General features: G+C 43.3%; 3 protein-coding genes across 5 annotated transcripts in view; 1 reads left to right on the top strand and 2 right to left on the bottom strand.

The window, feature by feature from the left end:
- Positions 1-6,874, bottom strand: part of ttc7a (tetratricopeptide repeat domain 7A) — a 34,121-nt gene extending 27,247 nt beyond the window's left edge. Inside the window, exons 1-4 of one of the 2 annotated variants that reach the window (XM_031578540.2) lie at positions 6,705-6,874; positions 5,218-5,401; positions 3,460-3,623; positions 2,974-3,142 (exon numbers count right to left, since the gene is read on the bottom strand). In XM_031578540.2, coding sequence (XP_031434400.1) covers positions 2,974-3,142; positions 3,460-3,623; positions 5,218-5,401; positions 6,705-6,761 — 574 coding nt within the window. In that variant the 5' untranslated portion in view covers positions 6,762-6,874. Of the gene's footprint in view, positions 1-2,973; positions 3,143-3,459; positions 3,624-5,217; positions 5,402-6,644 lie in introns of both variants that reach the window. The other variant, XM_012827277.3, reaches the window with a different exon arrangement.
- Positions 6,875-6,876: 2 nt separating this feature from the next.
- mcfd2 (multiple coagulation factor deficiency 2, ER cargo receptor complex subunit) lies at positions 6,877-10,205 on the top strand. Of its 2 annotated transcripts, none has more exons than XM_031578541.2 (4): positions 6,877-6,995; positions 7,611-7,819; positions 9,363-9,522; positions 9,888-10,205. In XM_031578541.2, exons 2-4 carry the CDS (start codon positions 7,638-7,640, stop codon positions 10,017-10,019), a joined length of 474 nt encoding a protein of 157 aa, XP_031434401.1. In that variant the 5' UTR covers positions 6,877-6,995; positions 7,611-7,637; the 3' UTR covers positions 10,020-10,205. The 2 variants fall into 2 exon arrangements, with proteins under 2 accessions (XP_031434401.1, XP_012682753.1); XM_012827299.3 differs by having other exon boundaries at positions 6,958-7,116.
- Positions 10,206-12,071: 1,866 nt separating this feature from the next.
- prop1 (PROP paired-like homeobox 1) lies at positions 12,072-13,803 on the bottom strand. The gene is made up of 3 exons (XM_012827276.1): positions 13,740-13,803; positions 12,722-12,948; positions 12,072-12,479 (listed from the first exon to the last, which is right to left on the bottom strand). Exons 1-3 carry the CDS (start codon positions 13,801-13,803, stop codon positions 12,072-12,074), a joined length of 699 nt encoding a protein of 232 aa, XP_012682730.1.
- Between the last annotated feature and the right edge of the window lie 3,697 nt (positions 13,804-17,500).

The raw sequence follows: 17,500 nt of genomic DNA, 5'->3' as shown, positions 1-17,500 counted from the left end.
GGTGTGGGAGTATGCCAGTGAAAAAGTATACTTGTGTGACAGTATGCTAGTGTGAGGTAACGCTATATGGCCGAGGGAAGAAGTAACTGACTGAACAAAGTAATCATACTGCCCTCAAAATATGGACAACTTCAATGTTCAACCAAATATGATCAAAAGTTCACCCTTCCCCCCTGTACCCCTCCCACATACTGCTACATGCATTGAAGTGTTGGATGAAGTACTTGAGCTCCAGGTAAATAAGAAGGGCGAGCCCATTTTGCTATGGCATCCACGCGCTCAGTGAACTGAATTAGTGTGTGAACAACTGGGCACACACACAGGAGATTACAGCAAGGCAATCTGTGAGCCTGCCGGAGCTCCTCCACTATATCTCATCTGTGTACAGAAACAGCATCAACACCCACGTCTGAGCCACAAATGTACACAAACACACACACACACACACACACAGACACACACACACACACACACACACACACACACACACACACACACACACACACACACACACACACACACACACACACACACACAAACACACACACACACACACACACACACACACACACACACACACACAAACACAGTACATACACAAACACACACACACACACACACACACACACACACACACACACACAAACACAGTACATACAGAGAGAAAGACAGAGAAAACACACACACACAACAGAAGCAAGAATATCCTCTGTGTTTTTATGGTTCACGAGCCAATGTCCTGTAATCAACCAGGATATGTAATTTGAATGTTTGAATGTTTATTTCTTTATGGTTTTGAAGTCTTCCTAAAGCACTCTGTCCCAGGCTCGAAAAATAGAGAGAGAGTTATTGGGCCCCAGTTGGCCTAAAACAGCCTGGTGTGACCTTTCCTCCTGGGTTAAAGCTGAAAAGTCCCAATAAGGACTCGCTTAACAGTCTAGCATTCCCTCATTTTCTTGCATTCATTACATAGAGCCCAGAAGATTCATTCATTTATTTATTTATTTAGCAGCGAGAATCCAGAGGATCTACTTGTGTTCTTTGGCTCTAGTGTCATAAAGTCAATAGGGTGCTAATGAATGCACTGCGGTCCATTTTTTTAGTTTCATATTATCATTTTTATTTGTATCTACGGTGCTCTCTGAACCTTCTGTGAGGTGAAGTAATATGGCCCTAGGCTCTGAAAACAAGTAGGTGCTTTGTCTGGCCCTGATGTAATATTTGTTTTAGAAACCCATACACCCTGAATAACCTTTCATTCATTCTGTGTACCATACAATCCCCACACAAACACACACACACACTCCAGAAGTAAAAAACAACCATCCCAAAATAAATTCCTCCCAAGTGCCTATCCAGTTGACTGTCTCCTCCCTTCATTCAATCGCACCTGAAAAAGGAGGTTCATGTTTGCCAGGCTGAGAGAGAGGGCCAGGGCCTCGCCTCCTCCTCATGAGAGTGTTCAGAAGGCCAGTGTTCTCCTCTCCTCTCCTCTCCTCTCCTCTCCTCTCCTCTCATCCCTATAAGGCCACCTGGCTTTAACGCTTATAATAACTCAATGCTCGGGGATGTGGGATTAGAGGCCTGATTATTGTGGTGCATTCATGCACTCCTTTTAGTATATGCAGAGCTGGCATGAGGTAGTTTGGGAGGGCAGAATGAGTCTGCCTGAAGCACCTCTCCACCCAGCTCACTCTCACACTTCAAAATCAAGGTTCTTGGTTGTTTGGTTACATGTAGATATTTCTATTCATATGTGCTGTATGCATAAATACATTGTAAATATTTACATTTCATATTAAAATAGGCAATCTCATGACTAGAATAGCTATTACTCATCTTGGAGAAATGTATTACAAAATGTACAATGATGTACAATGTACAATTAGTCTCTTGTAAAAATGACCTATGACTCCATAACTACAATGACGTCTCCCTCTCTCTTTCACACACTCTCACACTCTCACACACACAGACACACACACACACACACACACACACACACACACACACACACACACACACACACACACACACACACAGGTGTATTCATATAAACATATATCATACACACATACATCCCCATAGAACAAACCAAACCTCAGAGAAACTGTCACACTGATACACATACACACTGCCTGTACCCCACCTGACATCATGGGAGCGCGGTCACATCCACACAACAAAAGGGATATGTGTGAGCAAAACGAACTGGACAACACTATACCTGCTCAGTAAAACCAAGGGGAAGTTGACCTGTATTTACATTCGTTAAAAGTCAACTGACATTTTGGACTAAAAACCACAAAAAAACAATTACCATCATGCTCAATTAGCACTATACATCCCTACAATTTACATGCCTTAATATACTTCTGCTTATTAACTACTTAATCTTCATTATCAAAATGACCCAACCACACAATTATTAAGCTCCATTAACATCATGCATCCACACAACCCACACAAGCACACATCTGTATCATTAAAAGGGAAACTTCAGGGTTTTTCAACGTGGGCCCTGCTGTTAGAGCCTTGTGGGTCCAGGTAACCATAATATTTATGAGCCTGTCGGTGGCAAAACCCAGAGGTTTACTTTGACATGCTGGCTTGCCTGATAGGATTCCACTGTATAGCCGTCTTGTTGTTGGCGGTTTTAGCATTTTAACTCAATACTGGACCGAGTTCGATCCTTAATTGTCCTTAGTAAAAGTTTGGACCCAAAAATATCTAAAAACAGGGCCAAGGTTGAAAAATCCTGAAGTTTCCATTTAACAGTGCACATCAAGAAAACAAACCAGACATGAACCCAGTGGGGTGTGTATCTTGAAGGTGGTATGGGGGAGGTTCACACAACACAAATATACACAACATCACACCCTCTACATATGTACACAGTATTATACTTCTAATTCATCTGTACGCTTGTCTAGCTTCATACAAGTGTGCCCAGTGGAGTAGTGGAGAGGGTACCTTTGATGACGAAGGCCTCTGCCAGGAGGCGCAGGTGGTAGATGGGCCGCTCATCACGCATCAGCTCATCGATGCCCGCACGGGCACACATGCCCTGGGAGTCACGGTAACGGCCCTGGGCATAGTGCACTTTGGCCATTAGGACGAGGGCTTCGTTAAAGTACTTTGGCTGGGTGAACAAAGGTGGACAGACACACATCCAAGTACACACACACACACACACACACACACACACACACACACACACACACATACTATTAGAATTTGCCAAAGGATGACAGGATAATACAGATAAAAAAAGACTAGATTAGAATAGTTTCCTATTGTTAAGTACTTTAAATACCTGAATGTGATATTATTGAAAAACTGTGCATCTTATTGTGGTTTCAACTCAGAGCAGTCAGGTCAACTTGATGTCACAGATACACATGCACACACACTTACTAACACACACACACACACACACACACACACACTCATACACACCTCCATGCGTCCCCGGCTCAGGACATTGTTGAGATGTGCTTTGGCACGGGCCAGTTTCGGGTGGGAGTGGTCTGTCAAGGGGGTGGAGCATCGTAATAGACTCACATTCTCCAGAAGACACTCCTCCAGCAAACTTTCAGCCAATAGCAGTGTGCCATAGTCATCTACACACACATACATGTAGAAACACACACAAGGTATATGCATAAAGATGTATACACCCATAGCCCTCCCTATCCACCACCACCGCTATATAAAGGCAAAGCACACAACTAGAATTTAAAAGTACTTAAAATACTTCACAGTTCATATCTCCATCTACTGGCAGTAGAGGCTCCCATATATTGTATACATACAAAAGGCTACACTCCACAGTCTACTTCCACAGTCCACACCCTATTCAGCGATCACTACTGTGGTTTACACCAGTGACCACTTCCACCTGCCAGCCTACCAGACAGGTTTCTCTTCCTAGACCTGAACCCTTGTACCCTTGAAAGCCAAATCAGGGACTGGCACTGAGTCAGACACTATCTGGGTTGGCATCTGGGAACCTTTTGAACTATATTACCCACAATCCTTCATATAGGGCTGCTATGATTAAGCTGTCCATAACCGTAACTAAACATTTGGCTCCTGTTGGGCTCCTGTCTTGTGTACACGTTCGTGATAGGACACTTCCTGTTTAATCATTTCTGTCCAGACGTTTTGGCCAAAACACCAGCGTGTCCCTCTACCTCTGACCAAATGTTTAGCCTTTATCTTAACAGCACTGAAATTTTCTCTTCTATTCTTATCAACAAACTTTTTTAAAGGAGAGTGGAAATATGCACTGGCTCAGTTCCGGGCAGTCATGCTATGTTGACGTCTGAACTCACACTTGACCTCAAGCCACTGTTTTGACCATTTGGTGTGTTGTGAAATGGCTGTGCTTGAACGAGTGCCTACTTCACAAAGCCTGGATAAGTATTTTGCAAACTGGGTTACTAAAATGCACAAGTTTCAACACCCAATCTCCCTGGGGTGATTGTGCAGGGTCACAATCAGTCATTAACACTTAACAGTCTTATACGATATTACAGTAAAGAGAAACCAGAAGTCACATTAGGATTGTACAACAGCTGGGCTCTCCCATTGAGAGGCAGAGAGAGAGAGAGAGAGAAGGCTAGGGAAAGGAGTGAGAAAGAGCGATATAGAGGGAGAGAGAGAGATTGAGAGAGAAAAAGAGAGAATGCAGTGTGGACACAGGTGGACTCGCCTCTCTTGAGTGGTCATATGAATGGTTAAATTTGGTTATTGACATAATTACAAATACAAGCTGCAGCCAAGCTGAAGGTCAAGTCTGCCTATGCTGTTTACCTTCAAGGCACAAAAATGAATAAATACAGGAGAAAAGGCTCCTATGTGGCAACATATGAGACTATGTTCACCTACAGAATAGGGCTCTGTCTGGAATGTAAAATGACATCCCAGGGTATTTTGCTTAGAGAGCTTTAATTACTAGATTTGTGAACATACAGACAGAGACTTAAGTGGCCAAATTGTAATTAAGACTCCAGCAGAAAATGTTGAACAGAAACAGTTTCTTTCCTGTTCTTCCCCGTGGTCAAAAATAGCCGTCCTGCAGCATATGACTTTACCAGAAAAAAGTACAAAGTCCAAGTCAGGCGGAACAACTGTCCTTCCTCTCCCCGGGAATGCGTAAAAGCCCTGAGCCCCGCCACAGCCATGCAACAGGTAGATAGAGCGCTCACTCACCGTCGTCATGAAAGCGGGCTGCAGCCAGTTGTTCCACCATAGACGGTATCTTATCCCACTGACATTCTGCACGATACTTCTCGATCTCCGCTTCTAACCGGTACTGCGAGAAAGATATTCGGGAGGTCATTCCCGGTATGTCTCGTTGACTGTACTCTCCCGACACAAGTGGAGTCACGGCGGACTGTGAAGTGATAGGAAAAGGGGAAGAAAACATGTAACTTCACTGAGCATGTGCGGGCGCAATAACCAGTATCCTACTGGAGTCATTCCTTTTCATGAGCACTTCTCAAACTTCAAACACCGATAATTGATTTGGCATTATTCATTGGCATTGGCTTTTTTGCTTCCAGAAATAATAACCCTAGCACAAATATTAAACAGAAACCGTTTCACCATTCATACAATCTCAGTAGCTTAACTATAATTAAGCCTATATGCCTACTTTCTATGCATATATTAAATGTTTCGTCATATGTTGCTGTATATTTCGACATTTGGTGTTTAGGATGGCACTTCATTTTGTCCCCATGAGGACTGATGGAGACAATGGTAGCCCATTCTACATCAACAATTAGGCTAAAAGGCTACAGTTTTTTTTTATTTTATTTTTTAAGTCTTATCATTTATTTTGTAGTTTTTGTATTTCACTATAACGTTTGCCTTTCTGGACAGAAACAGGTTTCCAACAGGACAGCACGGTGATTTGATCTTTAGGCTATACTCCCTGAATGACTCGGAAGGAAGCACTGTCCTGGATTAACTGCGTGTCCTCAGAGACAGTTAGCCGTCTAACTAGATAAATTACCAGGGTTTAGAGCCAACTAGCTGATCACTACAAGGGGGTTGTTTCCCCTGAAGTAGCCAATAGCCTCTCCTAGATTTATGTGGGTCTATTCTGTAGGTTTACCACAGAGATTAACACAAACGCAATGACCATAACACAATATATTTCAGTGTATAGACACAAATATCTCTTTATATAAGATAAGATATATAAGATTGACCTATTGTCAGCCTAATCGTAAAGACTTTTGTAATAGAACAGTACAGTTCATAAATTGTTGTTGAAGGTTAGTGACAGCGCCGCCTCACGGAAAACAATAATTACTCTTAGACTAGCAGCCTGAGCTGTTGCGGAACCGCTATTTTGTGATGTTATCAGTAACCTAGTCCCACCCTCTACGCGCCGTAAATAGTGTAAATATGGGCTAAGTTAATTTTAGCCTCACACCTTTCCATAGTAAGCGCTTCAATAACTACAAAGTAAATTAACATTAAAATGTCCATACTGTAAAATCACATCAGTCTATGGGTAGAACTAAAGGGTGGCGTTTCTTCTTATGACAGCTACAGTGTAGCGTGACATTAGGATATTCAGTTAACACACCACGCACATCTAAGCGCAACACAGGGAACAAACTAACCGGCTATGAGGTTCTCTAGGCATCTATACAGGGTTCTAGCTATGTGACACCAAACAAAACCTCCAGTCTTCGGAAAAGCGATTTGGCAGTCTCATTTTCTCGGCGAGAGTGAGCCATTATTTTGGCCTGAGAATGCTGACGATTCAGTCCGTCAACAGGCAGGAATACATGAAAGATGCATCACTTTCAAAGCGAACAGTTGGACGTGGATTAGGGACTGAGAAAGCCACTTCACACTTATTCACTGACTGACGCACTCTCAACGTCCAATCACAGTTAAGCTGTCGTGTCCATGAGGTTAAGAGGAACTACGGCAAGCAAATCGGTCCAAGATAAGTATATCTAAAACAGGTAAAGCATTTATTGAAGGGAACGTTAGCTATTGTTCCAGAATATAGCCAAATCTCACTTCTTATTTATAGTGAGTTGACAAAGGGTTGGCGTCGGTTCAAGCTGTTATATTCCATCCCAGGTGAGTAAAGTGATTCGACAATGTCAGTTTACGAGCAAGCCACTGAGTGCCCAACGTTAACGGAATTTACCTTCTGACAATATGAACGTTGTATCTATTAGCAAAGCTCTTGTGGAGTATTTAATATAATAGCCTAGCGTATGCTTTGTTGCCTTGTTGATGCTTAACTCTCAGGTTTATGAATAAAAGGTCTGTATTCTCGCCGTATGGTAGCATGTTGTTGGCAAAGATGGACTATATGCTACCTGCTGACGTTAAAGTTCAGTACTTAAAAGTTAGGCTATCTTAAGTTCAGTTTTGTGTCCGTAACCTCTACATTCTCAGCTAATCATGGTGATTTGTTCAAAGTCGGTGTGCAGTTGCATGCACATGTCGGGCTATGGCTGGTAATGAACTGCAAATATTATCTCAGCTCCAGATGTCAGCTTTACCCTAAAGATGTGCGCAAACATTTACGCATCGCTCAAGACTCTGCTGATTGTCCTTCTTCCCAGCTTTACGCATCACAGCCAGCGGGGACAATGGCTTTGAGAAGAGGCACAAGGAGAGGGGTAACGTTAGTATGGACCTTATTACTTCTAGCTGCCTTCTGCCTACCGACAATCTACTCCCATGGAGCTGAGCATGACGAACCAAGGCCGGGTGATGAGAATAACCACCCGCCCATTATACGCTTGGATAAGAACATGGTCCAAGATAAAGAGTGAGTTGAATATGTTTGTTCTAGACTATGATAACAGCAAGGGTTTTATTACCAAAAGAACTAACCCAATGTTGACATGCCGAGGCAAAATGTGATGTAGAGCATATTTCTGTGCATTCCATGCATCTTCATTTTATCTCAGGTTGAGTTATGGAGTTATTCACATACAATGGGAAAGCCAGATCTGTAATGCACCCACGAGATGTATGCATTGCACAGGGAATTATGCCACACTTTTTATAGACGTGTTCAAAATTACACCATTGCTGGCCTCTCTCTTTTTTTTTTAAAGAAAACAACAAAAAACTATATATTTGATCTTTAAAGGTCTACAGTAGTTATGCTGTGTGACATTCAGGTGGGATCTGGGTGAGGGTAACTGAACTTTGATCATTTGGCTAAACTGATAGCTGTTCTCTGGTTAATGGACTCTAAACTTGGAACACAGTGATCCTCTGTTACTTGATAGACAGTTGTCTCTCTGTGGAGGTGAAAGCTGAGAGACATTCCAGCAGCTCTCAGTTAAGTTCTTCTGTTGTGTGGTGAACACATAGTTTTGTCATTTTAAGGTTTTGCCATTTTGTCATACAGAGGTTTGTACTGGTGGTGTGTCCACTGATAATCTGTGTTTTAAGCTTTGCATTCAGTGATGAAAGTTAAAATATGTATATATATATATATCCCATATATATTTTATTCTGTTCACATTCAACTTCAAATTTGGTCCTTAAAGAGAAGTCAGATAGCAGATGAACTGGGAACGGATCCAGCCCTGGGTGAGGCTGGATAGGATCTGTGCCACGTCATGGCCACTCGGTCAGATCTGGGCCACGTCATGGCCACTTGGTCAGATCTGTGCCAGAGCAAACTGCCTAGGTTGGCGTGGCATCAGCCCAGGTGATAAGTTGCTCCGGAGGGCATCAGCCCAGGTAATACGTGGCTCTGGAGGGCATCAGCCCAGGTGATAAGTGGCTCAGGAGGGCATCAGCCCAGGTAATAAGTGGCTCTGGAGGGCATATGCCTGTGACGATGAGATCCGTCCCAGTGTCAGCTGCTGTGGGTGTTGTTCTCTGTGATTTAGGGAAAGACCTGTGAGATAAATACAGTTCTAATTCAGTTATAGCTATAGAGAATGGGCAACTACGTCATTGCACATTGCAGTCTGGGTAGTGGTCCCGATATTTTAAGATGCACCTCTTTAAACACAAATAACACAAATCAAAAACAAAGAAGAAGGAGAACGCAAATCCACAATGGAAAAAAAAAGACTATGAATGTGTAGCACCACTAACAGAGAACATTCACTCAATGGGATTTGAGGTACACAAGCTCTAGAAACGAGATTGGCATTAAAGCACTCCCTTCTAACAGGGGGAAATAAAATCTTGAGCAAAACCTAGTCAAAAGGGCCCATCTGCCAGAGGCACTTCCCAAAAGTAAGTTCAGAGAGTACTACAGATGAGTCGAAGGAGAAATGTTAATCGTAACTGAGTTTGACCTTTTACCCCTCCCTCTCTGTCTCCCCCTTTCCATCTCTGCCCAGTCACATCATGGAGCACTTGGAGGGGGTGATTGACAAGCCAGAGTCTGACATGTCGCCTCAGGAGCTGCAGCTGCACTACTTCAAGATGCACGACTACGACGGCAACAACCTGCTGGACGGGCTGGAGCTGGCCACGGCCATCACACACGTGCACAAGGAGGTATGGCGCCCGGTAGAGCAGAGCAGAGTACAAGCTAATGTAGAAGCCTGGGGAGGAAAGACAGCATCCTCCATCAAAACATATTTTTGGACTGGATCTGTCTGATACAGTGGGACTCAAGCGTTCTTTCATATTGGCTTGAAGTGAATCATCGCTACACATATTTAATTATAATATTAAGTCAATGGAAATGGATAATGACAGAAGAAAGTCCAGTGTGATTTCATTGTCTGTTTGAACTGTGCTGTGTCTACATATATGGTTGTCGCTGTTCTTTTGACAGTGAGAGGTAGGATTACCCAGCAGTAGAGCCTCACACTCGACACGTCACGTTGACCTCTGTTCTTGCTATGTCCCCTTTCCAGGAGCGAGGAGAGAACACTCAGCCAATGAAAGAGGAGGACCTAATAAGCCTCATCGATGACGTTCTGCGTGATGATGACAAAAACAACGATGGCTACATAGACTATGCTGAGTTCGCAAAATCTCTGGAGTAGAGGATTGAAGAAGCGCAAAAGAAAGAGGAGACCGGCTTTGCCTTACCACAGACTTATCTCTGAACACACTCTTTCTCTTGGGTAAGGCTCAGTTATGGGCTCGTCTTATGGATAGGACTTAAGTTGTGTGCAGTACCTGCCAAATGTAAACTGTGTAAATAACAATAAACAAAACCCATGATGTAACTGTGTTGGTAAACATGTGCAGAATCTGGTAAACTCCCGAATGCAGAGCAATGGATGAAGCAATGAAACATTCGCATGCTCTCTGAACAACATAGCTCTTTCGACTGAATAAATGTAAGCATTGATGGGTTTTAAATCCACAGTTTTGTAATGCTCCTATGGGAAGGTGTGGTCCTGATTGGTAGGTGCTGCTCTGTGATAGAGGCCGTTGCAGTGGTGGAGTGTCTGCTTTAACTGCTGTGCAAAGGAGCCTCTCTCTGTGGTGATGAGATCAGGATGCGAGTGCTGAGGCTTTGACACTGACGCTACGACAGACTAAGACCTGACCAGAGGGGTCTCTGCATCATTCTGGCCGGCCGGAGGGGTCTCTGCATCAATCCAGCCGTCCAGAGGACCACTACACCGCTGATTGATGTTGCTGCCACCTGACGGCACGCAGGACCATATTTTCCCGACTATTAACCGCACCGCATATATAACGCATGACAGTATTGTATGTCATTTTATAAAACAAACCGGTGTATTGACCGCAGACAAGTATTAACCGCAGTTTATTGAACATTAAGTCATGGCATGCAGTTGTGGTGCGAGCGCTACTAGCCATTTAAAAGGAAATTAAATGATGGCTAGTAATCTAGCTGATGTTATAGCCTCCTCAATTTAACTTCTAAAATTATAATAGGAAAAGGAAGAAACCCTCAGGGTGCCTGTGCAGCTTCTTATTAACGAGTGCATATTCACACATTAACATGAGTTCATCACACGCTAGCAGCTGCCAACTGTTAATATGCTTCCCTCAGCAAGAGTTAGCTAGGATAGTTAAAAAGCTATGATGGGTAGAAACCCTCTGGGTGCACGTGCAGCTTCATATTAACACAAGTTCATGTGCAGCAGCGCTTCTGTGTGATGTAAGTAAGTTTTGCTCCCTAATGCTGTCCTTGTGTTTCTTTGGCACTCTCCGGGTCGTGCAGTGTATGGGGCATTGTCCACCCTCCTGCAGGCAGCCTGAATCAGATACCTTTCTGCATTGGAACAACTTGTCTGGGTGACTACCTCTGCAGCTCATCACAGTAGAGTCAACCTTGCCAGAATAAGATCCATCAAGGACATTTTTTAAACCAACCATTGGGTTAATTGAATATTTGTTAAATGAATATTGAATTTTTTGTCTTTATTGGCATTAGTGTCATCTTTCATTGGAACATATATGCAACATACATACTTTTTCTCTCATTTTCATCTAAATGCAGTGAGTGCCTTGGGGACTAATACTTATACTAGCATCTAGTTCGGAAATCACTGATCACAACCACGTGTTACTTGTGTTCCTGTCAAAACGTATCAAGCATAACTTAGGTTACAAATTTGCCCCACAAAATGACTACTGTGTATACCTTCTGAGATTGAGAAACAAGCTGCCATTTTGTGCTATCACACATGTTGTCTGTGAATTTCATCGCATTATGATAGACACGAGCTGAGAAATGAAGCATGTTACAACTATCCCCGTTACAACTGTAACTGGTCTCCCCTTTATAAATGAAGAACGCTAATCTATGCCTTTTACCTGGCATTTCTATCAAAAAGGTATTGACTGTTCAGACTGTTCAGAACTCCCTTGAAATCAATCTGTGACTATAAACCTAGAATTCTGACAGTGAGGATATGGATAACTGCATTCTCACATGAACTCCTGTTGATTTAGATGAATAAGAGCATGAAACCTGAGTCATTCAAAACCATGATTTCAACAAGATGTTAATGTAGTTCTAACTAAGATAGTGTATACCTAAGCATGTGATCTAACTGTGTGTATGTGTGTGTTTGTGTGTGTGTTTATTTGGTTGTCTGTTCCAGACATGAGCCCTAATTCCAGTGTCCAGCTGAGTCTAACGCTGACATGGAAGCCAGCGAGAGCATAGATGCATGGGGCAGGTTGGCCGGCGGGTTCATGCTGCGTAGTTGGCAGTACCAGTCCTCCTGTTGATGAGACTGTGGGCCAGGAGCTGTGCCAGACTGGCAGCTAAACGCTCCTGATGGGCACTGGTTGCTTGGCACAGCGTGGTGAGTGTACCCACTAGGGGCCACCACTGTTGAGAACCGGGAGACTGGCGTGAGGGAGTGAGAACACTGGCACTGCCACCCGACCCCTGGGGACTGCACACATAAGCCGCCCAGAAGGGCAGCACGCCCAGGCATCATGGCGATGGGCAAGACTTTCTGGGCAGCACGGTCATGCTTGCGCTGTCTGGCACGGCGATTCTGGAACCATACCTGTGGGTGAAAAGGAAGTTGGCACAGATCCACAGCATGGGCAGTCTAACTGATAAAAGGTGAACACTAACTGTTTCCGCATTAGATGATGAGTTTCAGTGATTTAGTTACTAATGATATTATTCTTCACTTTTAATTCCTAACTAATAAACGACAACTACACAATCAAAGGAAAATAACATACATTTTATTTTGTTGCGTTAGCCTATAAGTTCCTCCCAAAACTGTCTGGTACACTGCACCTGTACTCGAGCTTCGTTGAGTTTAGTGGCGCGCGCCAGCTCCTCGCGGCCGTAGATGTCCGGGTAGTGGTTCTGTCCGAACGCGAGCTCCAACAACTCCTGCTGCTCGTGGCTGAACGTGGTGCGGTGACGTCTGCGCGCCGGGGTCGGGTAAGGTTTGGAGCGCATCCCCAGTCCCACTCCACTCCTAGATTGCGCAAACCCTCTTTTGGAGGGGTTAGTCACATCTTCGGAAAATAAGGCAGACCTTAACTTCCGGACACATACAAAAGCGTCTGGCTCTTCTCAATTTACATGCAGTTACTTCAATTACGCAAGATGATCGAGCTCACTAGGCAAATGCAAGTTGACCTGAGACGACCATGTCATAAAAGAGGGGTTTAGAGGCCGTCTCCGTCTCTGTGACTGATGGGGAACCCAATAACCAACGGGCTTTGCCACCAACACTCAATATCGTGAGAAAGAGATAGCAAGGATTTCAGGACTCTGCACAGATTAAGGCAACAATAGCTGGCAAAGTGACTAATTTGGGAAATTGGTGGGCTGGTTTGAAAGTCCAGCAACACAAAAGCTAAGTGCAGGAGTCGAAAAAAATTTATCCTACACTCAGATAAACATTTGACACTCTGACACCTAAAAATATAATTGGTTTATTTATTGTAAAAAGTATGAAAAGACGTGGGGCTACGTTCAATTCTCCATTAGGCTTACATTTGGAAGGAGATAATTGGATAATGAAGCAAAACTATTTTATGCACTGCATTAAACAAATACCTAATGTCAGAAACCCATTATTTTATATGCACAGTTTTTACGGAAATGCTCTGTAAAGCGACTATGATGAACAGCATCTAAAACAAACCCTTCACCTGCCACACGCGGCCTTACCCTGCATGTTTTTAACCCAACGGTTTACCAAATGCCCAATACTAATACACACATGTATGATTCGCACACAAAAATCTAACAAGAGCAATGATGAAAAACAAAACCTATTTCCCAAACTGCCTAGACTTACCAGCGCTCGAGCTGACGGTCACCGTTTCAGCGTGGGGAAGACAAATGTCTGCATACTGGAACATGTTCGCGCTCATGGCTGTCTTTCTCTGGGCCATGGCTGATGGTTCAAGTTTAAGAGTCCAGGTAGAGGCACACTGAACTACCTGTCCCTTATCACCACGATCTTGAGTGACATCATAGGCTCAACTAACACACCCACCCACACCCGTGAATCTTGATGTATTTTTTAAGATGGTTAAACAAGCTACAGGAATAAAGGTGCTCTGAATAATTTTCAAATGATAATTAAAATGAGAAGTAGCCAATATTTGTGTATATTTGTTTCTATTTATTCACGTATTTGCTTTTCTACGAATTTAGAGAGCAAATCACAGTGCAATTACAGTGTCGTAACCTCTGAAATCTGAACCACTTGTTTTTTTTTTTTTTCAATATAAAAAAGGAAATATTATTGTCCTTGATACTCTTGACTCCTGAGCATTTTTGCAGTTATCATCTTAAGGTACATTATTTGGGTGATTGTTTGGTTATTTTTATTTATAGCACAATTAATACACAATTACACATTTATAAATAATGTCGTCAACTTTCAGTTGTGCGGTGCAAATATCGTGATGATATGTCTTAATATTTTAATCTTTAATCTAACCGGCTGTATTCTGGCAGGACCATAATGCCCCCTCGGCTTTCAAACATGTCAGACGTTTTATCTCCAAATAACCGAGCTCTCAACCAAGTTTTGGGGTCACAGACGGGCCTTTTACCTAACCCTCCCACTCACCGTTTTGTAGTCACACTCGCGGCTGCGGATAGCTCTTAAAGCGGCAAACTTTGGGATGCTGTCGACGGAAAAGGGAAATTGACGTCAGACTAGTTTTCAGTGAAATAACGAACATCATGAATATTAAAACACCATCAAATATAGGATTTCTTTCCTTTTTATTCCTTTCGTAAAGCTGCAATTCATGTGTTATTTACGTTATGTTGTAAATGACTAATTCATTAACAAATATGGCCATGGCCAGTAAAGAAAAAACCGACAGGCCGAATTAAATGTCTTGCACGGGCACGAAAAAAAGCTTGCACCTGCTTGCGAAGCCTGCATGAAGGACCTTGAGATGGAGATGAAGTGACTTATGACCGATTTCCATTCCCCGATAATTGATATGGGGTGGCCCTTAATGTGGCCGACTCCCCACGTGAACGTGCACACTGAGTGGTAGTGGGTAGGGAGAGGGCGTAGAGGCTTGTTAGGAAAAGCCCACTGACTATTACTGAAGTGCAACAATCTTTTTCCGGAATGATCGGTGTTTAGCACTGTTGACCCAACCATGACCTTGATTGATTACCGTGCACTACTATTACATGGCCACTAGATGACACCAATGCTACTTAATGTATATTCAGAAGAACTTACAGGTATTTGATTGCAAATCTGGCTATTCTGCACTTCACTGACCATTTAACTGAGCTAACATCTACGTGTCCTCATGACAGAGGTTAGAACAGTATAACAGGCTCATATTAGTTAAGTCAATACATGCAGTATTTGTGGACTAGAGAGTAGCCTATATCCTCCTAGACTTTGATTTTTATGTGATGAACACCCATACTGAACACACACGAGAGAGAAAGAGAGAGTGAGAGAGAGAGAATGAGTGTGTATGTCTCTCTCTCTCTCTCTCAACATTGTAACACCACCGCTGGAGTCAGAGCAGTGGCCACCCACACAGCTCCAAAGCCTAGGCTGACCTTTGCCCTCCCCCATTACCATCCCAGAGAATGAACACAAACAAGTAATTTGGGAAAAAGTTTGTGCATGGGTGTTCGAGTGTGTGAGTAAAGGATGGAGAGACAGAGAGTGTCTGTGTCTTGCCAGTGTTCTGGAAGTTTCTCTGTGTGTGTGTGTGTGTTTGAATGTGTGTGTGTGTGTGTGTGTGTGTGTGTGTGTGTGTGTGTGTGTGTGTGTGTGTGTGTGTGTGTGTGTGTGTGTGTGTGTGTGTGTGCATTTGAGTATGTGTGTGCCATATATTTATTTCTGTGTGCGGTGGTGTGAGAAGCCAATTCAGGCCAGGCTGTGAGAAATGACCCGTGTTCAGATTTAGTGGGACACATCAGACTCCTCATCGGCTCTGTACCTGAAACAAGCCTTATTCAATTGCTAAATAATTGCAGGCTAGCCAGATTGAATTTACTCATTGTGAATGTCCTGAGAAGTCTGTATGTTCTGTGCCCTATCCGCACCATGTAGATCTCTGTAACTCAATTTGTCATCGCTTGCTTTTGAAGATCGGCCGAGGGTATTTCCAAGCCTCCCGGCTCTCGAGCCTCATGAGGAGAAACCCACCGCGGGCTTCCATGTTTTTTTTTCTTCCTCCTCTGATCACGATGGAGGATCTATTTTCTGCTTTTACCAGGCGATGAAAAAGACTTTTGATTCCAGTAGTTGCATAAGCGCACCAGTTCCCAGTCAGAGTGGATGCTCATGAGAACTGATCAAAGCAACAGTATCTTTATTTTAGGTTTCTTTGTGTATGTGAGTGTGTGTGTAGAGGAGTTTACACGTACAAAGACATCTTTTAGAATTAGTAAAAGTCTTTAGACATAATCATGGCCGTAGGTAGATGTATTTGCAATGTGCATTTAGGATCATTTTGTTTTCTATACAATATGTGACATTGCATGCAGCTGACAGAAAGAGAGAGAGAGAGAGAGAATAATAAATGGGAAGTTGGACATGTACACGCAGAGGTGGAAAAATAAATTAAAATGTATGCATGAGAAGGTGAGCAGGACTGACAGAAAAAAGGCAGAGAAGCAGACAGATGAAGGAACACGGTGAGAGAGAAAAACAGACAGACAGACAGACAGACATACAGAGGGGTAGACTCAATGGCCCTGCCAGTTTATCTTAGCTCCATTTACTGCCTTGATCAAAATGTCACAGTCTTGTATTGTGAAATTGGACATCCCTCTATGTAGTGTATGGTAGTTGTCCCAGCAGTGACCACCACCAGGGGGCAGTGTGGTCTCTCAGCTCATCCTCAAGTTAGACTTCTGCCCTGGCTTCATGACCTGAGGGGAGTGTTAGACCAGGCCAAAGCTGTTCACAACAGCTATCACTCGCAGACGCCAGAACACCTCCACTGTCTGTCATGGAAGTTTCTAGGATAAAAAAGCTTTGTAAATCCAAAAGAGAGACAACGTGGACAACGCCTCACCACATAAACTAGTCAATCTGATGCAGAGCGCTGAGCCTTAAAAGCTCTCCACAACCTGTGAAATACGGCGCAGAAAACATGACAAAGTGAAGGAGGGAATCTATTTTCCCTCTTTTCAGCTGATGGCCAAACATCACTCAAACATACCCAAACACATTTTGTCCAGAGGTCTTAATCATAGCTTGTGATTGAGATCTATAGACAAGCTGGGTCTGAGACATCTTCCCGGGGCCCTCTGGGCCTGTATCAGATTAGGGCCAAATCTGTGCAAGTTACTTTTCTCTGTATCATGTGTGTGTGGGTGTGTGTGGGTGTGTGTGTGTGTGTGAGTCAGTGATGGTCAACATTGTGTGCCTGAGTGAGACCTGCAGTTGCAGTGTGAGGTCTAAGTGTGTGGGAGAGTGTATGTGAGTCAAATCCCCATGTCTGTGGAGCTAATAGAAAACATCAGTGTTAGCGGAGCTAGTTCTTCCATCACTGAGTGACTCGCTTTCAGTCTCAGACTTTTGGATCACTGTAAAGAGAAAGAGAGACAAAA

Source organism: Clupea harengus, chromosome 13, assembly GCF_900700415.2.
Source record: "Clupea harengus chromosome 13, Ch_v2.0.2, whole genome shotgun sequence".
Lineage (NCBI taxonomy): Eukaryota > Metazoa > Chordata > Actinopteri > Clupeiformes > Clupeidae > Clupea > Clupea harengus.
This window is presented reverse-complemented; position numbering and strand designations above follow the sequence as displayed.